Source organism: Cucurbita pepo, chromosome 7, assembly GCF_057944985.1.
Source record: "Cucurbita pepo subsp. pepo isolate OVF chromosome 7, ASM5794498v1, whole genome shotgun sequence".
In the NCBI taxonomy this organism is placed as follows: domain Eukaryota; kingdom Viridiplantae; phylum Streptophyta; class Magnoliopsida; order Cucurbitales; family Cucurbitaceae; genus Cucurbita; species Cucurbita pepo.
This window is the reverse complement of record NC_141804.1, coordinates 8139153-8148808: the sequence shown is the minus strand read 5'-3', so window position 1 is coordinate 8148808 and position 9656 is coordinate 8139153. Positions and strand designations below refer to the sequence as shown.

At 37.7% G+C, this 9656-nt stretch overlaps 1 protein-coding gene across 1 annotated transcript in view; it reads right to left on the bottom strand.

The window, feature by feature from the left end:
* Positions 1-7152: 7152 nt before the first annotated feature.
* The window catches only part of LOC111798420 (putative cyclic nucleotide-gated ion channel 6), a 3079-nt gene continuing 575 nt past the window's right edge, over positions 7153-9656 (bottom strand). The window contains exons 2-3 of the mRNA XM_087125431.1: positions 9063-9134; positions 7153-7759 (exon numbers count right to left, since the gene is read on the bottom strand). Coding sequence (XP_086981557.1) covers positions 7168-7759; positions 9063-9121 — 651 coding nt within the window. The 5' untranslated portion in view covers positions 9122-9134 and the 3' untranslated portion in view covers positions 7153-7167. The remainder of the gene's footprint in view (positions 7760-9062; positions 9135-9656) is intronic.

Below are 9656 nucleotides of genomic sequence, written 5' to 3'. Positions count from 1 at the left end.
TCATCGCTTTCAGTCAAGCCGACTTTTTTTATGCTTCTTCATATGTCTCTAGCTCATTAACTTCATCTTCTACCATAGCTGCATTGGCATACTTAGGATTTGGCCTTCGGATTCTATTTGATCGTCTAAGTTGTTGATGTGTCGTTTCATTTGTATCAGATTCGCTTGATTGAGTCACTTCTTGCTCGTCAACGTCAATGTCACTTGGACCTTTAGGCGCATCAACATTTGACTGAATGTGCATAGTTGGCTCCCCCATCTGTTGTAGAATTTCTTCAATGTTGTTTGAATCTGGTAAGTCTTTCTTCTCTAAGGACCACCATGAAGATGCTTCATCGAAAACTACATCTCTTGATGTATAGTATTTTCCACTTGCTAGATCACAACATTTCCATCCTTTTCTTTGATTGTCATATCCAACAAATATACACTTGACTCCTTTCTTGTCAAATTTGCTACGTAGATGGTTAGGCACAAGTACATAGCAAACACAACCAAATACTCTGAAGTAGCTAACCATAGGTTTCATGTCCCATTGTATCTCAAATAGTGAGATGAAACCTAGCCTTGGTTGGGAAAGCTTGTTGATCACATGGGCAGCAGTTCGCATCGTTTTAGCCCAAAATCTTCCTGGAACATTCTTTGCATGTAACATGCTTCGACAGATTTCTGCAAGGTAACGATTCTTTCTTTCTGCTACATTATTTTGTTGTGGCGTGTTGGCACATGTAAATTGATATTGTATCTCACACTTGTGTAAATATTGATCGAACTCATTTGATGTGTATTCTCCGCTATTATCTGAATGTAGGCAACGAATCTTCACTCCTACTTCTCCTTCGATCATCATCTTAAATTCTTGAAATTTTGAGAACGTGTTAGACTTCTCTTTCATAAAGAAAATCCACACCTATCTTAAGTAGTCGACAATGAACGTCACCATATACTGCATTTTGCTGATCGATGCTTGTTTGACTTGACCGAACAAATCAGAGTGAATTAACTCTAATGGTTTCTTTGCTTTGAAATTTGACTCTTTGTATGGTAATTGATGAGCTTTACCATATTGACATCCAGCGTAAACGTTTGTTTTGACTTCAGGTTGAGGTAGACCTTTGAGCATAGATTTCTTCATAATCAGTTTCAACTTGTGTTAGCCAACATGTCCCAATCTTGCATGTCATAGATTTGTTGTCTCATTCTTCCGGGTCTTGTCAACATAGGCAAACTCTGCAGATAGAACGTAAATGGAATCCACTCTTCGTCCATTGTTGGCATTCCTGTTGTCTTAATGTCTTCATAGACTTTCACATCTTCTAGCCCAAACATTATGTAGTGACACTATATCAGATTTATAGTCAGGCATGATTGTCGTATTACCGATCTGAGCAATTGACAACTGTGTTATTTGTTGTGCGTACCATATGACTTCCTTTGTACTCTTTCTTGTCTACAATTCTCTCTGATTATCATATCAAAATCTTGTCGTTTATCCAAAGAACAATTGGAGGATTGCCAGTCATGTGATTTGAGCATCCTGAATCAACGATCCAATCATTCTCATAATCGATATGCTCTCTCATCATTGTCATGAGTGCTAGTTCGTCTTCTTCTATGGCGTATAGTACCTCTGCATCCCATTCCTCCTCCATCTCCATGTTGGAGGATATCACATTGCTTTCAAACCTTTTCTTAGACCAACAATCTTTGGACATGTGGCCCTTCTTCTCACAATTAGCAAATACCTTCAAATCTCTTCCCTTGAGAGCTCTTGTTGTCGCTCTTCTTAGCTCTTCCTTGTTCTACATTTCCTTGGTAGCTTTTTCCTCTGTCACCATTTTTGTATCCACGTTTGGCAGACGACTTATTGTTACTCCGACTTTAACTTGTATAGAGTGCTTCTTCTTTACGTGATTCTTCCCATTTGTTTAGTCGTGGCTTCTTGACTGGCTAACAAATTTTCAAATGCTAGAAGTGATGGTTGAGCAGGTCATCCTTGTACAGCAATAACGAAACTTCTATATTCTGGTATCCTCTTCATTCGAGCTTCTCCAATGGCGGACTTCGGGTCTAGTTCAGTAATCTCCTGACAAATTGACTTAACTTTGTGGATGTACAGAGCAATTGTCATGTCACATTGTGAAATTGATAACAGCTCGTTCTCCAGAAGTTGTAGCCTCGTATCGTTCTTCTTTGAGAACATCACGAATGTGTCCCATGCTTCTTTCAGTGTCTTGTCATCCCAAATATGCTCTAACATCTCTTCTCCGATTGTGGTCTTCAAGACAAACATTGCTTTGTCTGCTCTGATTCTTGCGCAAGGCGTCGTTAGAATCCTCCTGTGGCAGCATAGTTTCACTCCCGCCAACGACCTTCCAAAGATCATGTCCTTGTAAATAAGACATCATGCATGTTGCCCACGTGTTGTAGCTGTTGTTGAGTTTCTTGATTCCTCCAACGATTTAGAAATCACTCATCGTGTTGGCAATACCTCAGTAATACCAAACAAGCCTTTTCAACACAAAACTTGCAGAGTCACGGACTACTCACGACACAAAGAAACTCACTCACTAATAATCTCAAGAAATCGTTTCTGATGTGGAAGATCAGACAGCGCTTGCAACCACAGAACATACTAAGAATTCCAAGAGATCAGACAACCTACACCAACCTCGCTCTAATACCAGATTATTGAACACAACTCTTTTGTGGGAAATACTCGCACTCTTTATTAAGACCAATCGATAAGAGATTACAAGACACTATGTAGAATACTACTCCACTATGTGCTTTGTATTTCTTGGGATGAAAACCTAGGTAGGGTGTAGGGGTATTTATAGTAGAAGCGAGACAATTTATTCCTAAAATTTCTCAATCTTTTTCCTAAAATATTTAGATATCTTTTATTCTTAAAATACCTAAATCATTTTCCTAAAATAAATATACAATTGGCACATAATAAATATACAATTGGCACATACAATTATTGGGTTTGACCATATTTGGCTAATAAAGAGTGCGAGTGTAGGTTAGTGTAGGTTCAGTAGTTTCTACAGAGTGTCTTGTAATCTCTTCTCGATTGGTGTTAATAAAGAGTGCGAGTGTTTCCCACAAAGAGTTGTATTCAACAATCTGGTATCAAAGCGAGGTTAGTGTAGGTTGTTTGATCTCTTAGAATTCTTAGTATGCTATGTGGTTGTAGCTCTGTCCGATCTTCCATATCAAAAACGATTTCTTAAGATTATTAGTGAGTTTCTTACTAGCGTGAGTAGTCTGTGACTCTGCAAGTTTTGTGTCGAAAGAGCTTGTTTGGTATTACCTGAGGTATAGCCAACACAATGGGTGATTTCCAAATCGTTGGAGGAATCAAGAAACTCAACAACAACAACTACAACACGTGGACAACATGCATGATGTTCTATTTACAAGAACATGACCTTTGGGAGATCGTTGGCAAGAGTGAAACTACGCCGCCAAAGAAGGATTCTAATAGCGCCTTGCGCAAATGGAGAATCAAAGCAGGCAAAGTAATGTTTGCCTTGAAGACCACAATCGGCGAAGAGATGTTAGAGCACATTTGGAATGACAAGACACCAAAAGAAGCATAGGACACGTTCGTGATGCTGTTCTCAAAGAAGAACGATAGTAGGCTACTTCCACAAAGTCAAGTTGATTTGTCGAGAGATTACTGAACTAGACAGCCACAAAGTCCGTCATTAGAGAAGCTCGAATGAAGAGGATCATTATCCACGAATTGCGATCAGAATATAGAAGCTTCGTTATTGCTGTACAAGGATGGGCCTCTCAACAATCACTTGTAGAGTTCGAAAATTTGTTAGCCAGCCAAGAAGTCATGGGTAAACAAATGGGAGTCATCACATTAAAGGGTGAAGAAGAAGCACTCTACACAAGTGAAATTCGGAGCAACAATAAGTCGTCTACCAAACGTTGATACAAAATGGTGACAAAAGAAGAAGCCATCAAGGAACTGCACAACCAGGGAGAGATCAGAAGAACAACAACAGTAGCTCTCAAGTGAAGAGATTTGGAGGTATTTGCTACAACTGCGGGAATGGGAGGCATCACATCGAAAATTTGTTAGCCAACCAAGAAGCCATGGCTAAGAAATGGGAGGCATCACAATGAAGAAGGAAGAAGAAGCACTCAACACAAGTGAAATTTGGAGCAACAATAAATCATTTACCAAATGTTGATACAAAATGGTGACAAAAGAAGAAGCCATCAAGAAACTGCACAACCAGGGAGAGATCAGAAGAACGACAACAATAGCTCTCAAGTAGAGAGATTTGGAGGTATTTGCTACAATTGCAGGAAAAAGAGTCACAAGTCCAGGGATTGTTGGTCCAGGAAAAAGTCTGTCGAAAGCAATGTGGCATCCTCCAACATGGAGATGGAGGAGGAATGGGATGAGAGGCAATATGTGTCATAGAAGATGACGTGCTACCGCTCGGCGATGATGGGAGAGCATATTGATTACGAGGAGGAATGGATCAATGATTCAGGATGCTCAAACCACATGAGAGTGGTGCAATAGAAGTAGGATAGCCCTCAGAGAAGGAAGTATTACCAGGCTTTGGCAACATTGAAAAAATTCTTCCACAGAAGACAAGGGAGCAAACTGTACACATTTGCTTAAGTGCTAATGAGTCTGGAGATCCAAGTAGCACTAATGTTGGCAAGCAAGAAGTGACTCAATCAAGTGAACTCGGTGAAAAGGAAATGACACCTCAACAACTCAGACGGTCAGAAAGAATCCAGAAGTCAAATTCAAAGTATGTCAATACAGCTATTACAGAAGATGAAGTTAAAGAGCCAGAGACGTATGAAGAAGTATCACACAATATGGCTTGGCAGCAGGCAATGGAGGAAGAAATTATACCCTTGGAGCAGAATCAACCCTGGGAATTAGTACAAAGACCCGGAGATGTCAAATCCATCTTTTGCAAGTGGATTTACAAAATAAAGTGTACCCCAAATGGATCAATCGTGAGATACAAGGCTCAGACTGTAGCTCCATGGTTCTTTCAACAATATGGACTAGACTATGATGAAACGTTTAGTCCAGTGGCGAAGATCACTATTGTACAAGTTCCTCTAGCACTTGTGGTAAATAAAGATCGAAAATTATGGCACATAGATATGAAGAATGTTTTATTGCAGGGAGAGTTGAACTGGGAGATCTACATGAATCAACCAAATGGATTTAAAAATGGAGTTGGAGTCATTAGTCAGTACATACAAAGTGCAAAAAAAACTTCATTTGGATGCGGCTCGACAGACTTTGAGATATGTCAAAGGTACAATCAATTATAATCGTTTGTACAAAAGAAGTGAAGACTGCAAGCTAATTGGATACCGTGATGCTGACCATGCAGGATATCACGATACGTATGTCTTCAAACTCGACTCGAGAACAATTTCTTGGTGTAGCAAAAGACAACCAACAGTATCATTGTCAACTAGAGAAGCAGAGTACAGAGTAGCGGCTGGAGCAGCTCAAGAAAGTACATGGCTAAAACTCTTGATGAATGATTGGAACCAAAAAATTGACTTTCCAATACCACTTCATTGCGACAACCAATCTGCGATTCGGTCAGCAAAAAATACGGTGTTTCATGCTAGAACAAAGCATGTGGAGGTGCACTACCATTTCATTATAGAGAAAGTCCTAGAATACATCGAGATGCAGCAGATTAAGACAGATGACTAAGTGGCAGACTTGTTTACAAAAGAGCTTAATACTGGCAAACATGAGAGCTTTCGTTGTCAGCTCAACGTGGTGCAACGAATGAGGACTAGTGCTGAGGGGGAGTGTTAAAATATCACTAGCCCAATAGAGCCAAATTCAATAACTGTATAAGCCCCTAGTATATTTATTTTAGGAAAATGATTTAGGTAGTTAGAAACAAAGATATCTAGATATTTTAAGAAAATAATTTAGGTATTTTAGGAATAAAGATATCTAAATATTTTAGGAACAAGATTTAGATATTTTAGAAAAAAATGTTTGAGAAATTTTAGAAAAATAAATTGTCTGACCTCTGCTACAAATATTCCTCCACCCTACCTAGGTTATCATCCCGAGAAATACAAAGTACAACGTGCAGTAGTTTTCTACGGCGTGCAGTAGTTTTCTACGGCGTGCAGTAGTTTTCTAAGGCGTGCAGTAGTTTTCTACGGCGTGCAGTAGTTTTCTACGGCGTGCAGTTTTCTACGGAGTGCAGTAGTTTGTAGTTCTACAGAGTGCAGTAGTTTGTAGTTTCTACAGAGTGCAGTAGTTTCTAGTTTCTACAGAGTGCAGTAGTTTCTAGTTTCTACAGAGTGCAGTAGTTTGTAGTTTCTACAGAGTGCAGTAGTTTGTAGTTTCTACAGAGTGCAGTAGTTTCTAGTTTCTACAGAGTGCAGTAGTTTCTAGTTTCTACAGAGTGCAGTAGTTTCTAGTTTCTACGTAGTTTCTACAGAGTGCCTTGTAATCTATTCTCGATTGGTGTTAATAAAGAGTACAAGTGTTTCCCACAAAGAGTTGTGTTCAACAATCGAGTAATGATATTTCAACAGGCCTCTCAAAGACAAAGACTTAGTAGATCTTAGTCGATTGAGATGACTTTTCGTTGGACCTTTTCTTTATCGCCTAACGGCTAGAAGTCTATAGGTGAGGTTAGTAAAAGAATTCGGGGTGGATTGATGCCATCATTTCTTTTTGGGACCATGGCTTTCCTTTACTTGTGAAGGCCTAGCAATACTAGATAATAAAAATGAATATGCACTTTCTAGAAAACATGGAAGAAATGAAACCTAGAACAGAGTTAGCTGGCTACTGTTTCCACTGATTCTGGAACTTTTTCCCTCAACTCCCATTGATTGGAGGCACATTTGATCTCTTTAGATTCTAGATTTACTTTGGTATATGTAGTTCATTTCCCAAGGGAAATGCACAAGTAATTATACGAAGGTCCCCAAAAATAAATAAGAAATAAATAAACAAAAGGCAACAAAGCCTTTGATTATGCAACATTTAAGTTGATAGCATTTGGCAATGCAACATATGAATGATGATTGACAAGGTGGGAAGTTTAAATTATTTAAGCAAAAAAAAAGAAGAAAAAAACCTTGGAAATGGATAGAAATGCATATAGAAAGTAAAAACTAACAAACCTGTGGAAGGGGCAGCACAGACACCAAATCAATGATGAAATACCGCCGCAAGTATCTTTTTGCTATTTGTGCAGGATCAATCACAAGTTCACCTCTCCCGAACACCCGAGATGATGGAGCAATATAAGCTGTCCGGAATTGAAGAGCCATATGAATAAGATAGAAAACATCAATAACTGTTCGCAATGTTGTCACTGTAATTGCCAGCTTCCTATCAATGCCAAGACAGCTCGACTGTTGGTTAATGACAGGAACATAAAAGAATAGCGGGTCCACCGATATTGCTAAAAAACATGATATGACAAAAAGTTTATTCAAGAATAAGAGCAATTTGTCTTGAGGATCAAAGATCTTCTTCTTTGACTCTTTAAGATCCTCTGGAAATACAGCTCGAGATACTCCAAACTTGAGTGATCGACCAATTGATTTAAGTCCTTCGGACCCTTTTCTCATTCCTCTCTTAAAGGATCCAGATGGTTTATCATTTCCATGGACTGCACGGTTAAATCCATCTATATTCAAACCACATCTTCTCATCCCACTATCAGAAGGCGATGACAATCTAGAGTCCAAGTCATCCAACCTAGAAGTAAATAATCAGAACGAATAAGCACGTCAGATTTAAAACTTAGATTGTAGTATCCAGAAAATGTATTCAATCATCACTATACTTTTCAAATGTTAATGAAAAGTTGGTTTCTTGGCTTAAAAAATCTTACACACGAGCTGCATATAATAAAAAGGTGAAACTTAATTAGCGTTATGAAGTAGCCGTGGAATTTTAACTCTAGAAGCCAAACTTGTTAATATGTTAAAATAGATTTTAAATAATTAAACAAATGACAAGCTTAGTGCTTTAAATACTTTTCTAGATTCGATATATGGTACTGATTTGACTCTATCATTGCGCTGCTTAAGTCCAATGTCAAGAAGTTTATAAGAATAATATCAGATGAAATACATTCCCTTCTTATAAAAAAAAAGTACATAAAAAGAAAAGATGGAAAAAAAAAATCTCCAGTGAGAAAAATTGCACCAAAAAAATAATAAACAATCTTTGTTTCAAATAAACTTTGCAAGTAAAGATGCTAAACAAGGAACCTATGTGCGAGGTACATATCTAATCTCCACGGAAAAGTAAATAATAAGATCAATAATTAAAATATAGAATGAAAGTTCATTTTAGAAAACCGAGCATTAAAACTATGAGAGTGTATGACGCAATATGCAAATGGCTTAATTTGAATATTAGAAAAATGTAACTTCAATTTCAATGAATAGAGTTTAAGTGCAAATAAGGAATACAAGAATACTAAAAAAAAATATGATTTTTCATAAAACATTTTCCATATCTGATGATTCAAATGATTCATAAATCTAAAGGAATATTCCCTGATTTCAAATCATAGTTTATAACACTTGTTTCAAGGAAAAGAGAGGGGGCCTTCTCGCAATGTGATTTCCTCGTCTTAGCTTAACTAGCCAACATACCGATTATCAACTTATTCAATACCGAAAACTGGTTACATGTTCAATCCCCCTTCCCAGTCCCCAGTTCCCAGTTCCCACCAACTTAAGTCTTCAAATTCACGGCATGTAGGTACACATCACAGTGAGCTAAAAATACTACATACTGGGGCATCTTATACCATGTTGCAATTGCAGGCTTAAATGTTATTAACAGGCTTGTAGAAGAAACAGTTACCTATTGATCTTACATGTCATATACGAACATCATACATTATATAGCTATGACAGGGTTAAATTTCAAACTTGTAGATTTATTAAATGGTTCAAAAGTTACACATGACTGCAGGGAATACACTGTTAACCATCTTCATCACCTAGGGGAGATAATAAAATAGAACAAAATAAGAACCACTTACCTCACGAATTTTTCTCGCTGACCACCCATCAGTTGTGACTTGTAACCACAATCAAACATTTTCTATAAGCATCTGAATTCATACAGAAACAAGTTAAGTTAGATATTGTTCACATTAGCCACTAATGTAATAAACAATCACTGGGTACTGGCTACTGGAGAAGCCCACGCAACCATACTATGAACAAAAACAATAGGAAACAACAATTTTCAAAAACTTGTATGTTGAGGTACAGGTTATCAAAGAATGATCAACACACTAAAGTGAAGAACAAGATTGGAAATTAATAACATATACCATACGAGTTTAGCACGTTAGAACACCAATGGGGATAATAAAGTATTTACATATCTTATTTGATGTTAATCAGCAATTTCCTAAGCGCTCGATACTCAAACCGGTCTTCTTCCAAATTGCACTTCAATTTTCTAGTTACAACCGATTAGATCGATAAATTCTGCAGGCTAGAAGATGAAACACTACCATACCGATCACTTCCTTCAGACTTTTGTTATCAAACATAAAAACCAAAGAACTAAGATCTTAACCATGAGACTCTCAACGCACCCTGTGAGAGAAATCTCTTCGAAAACC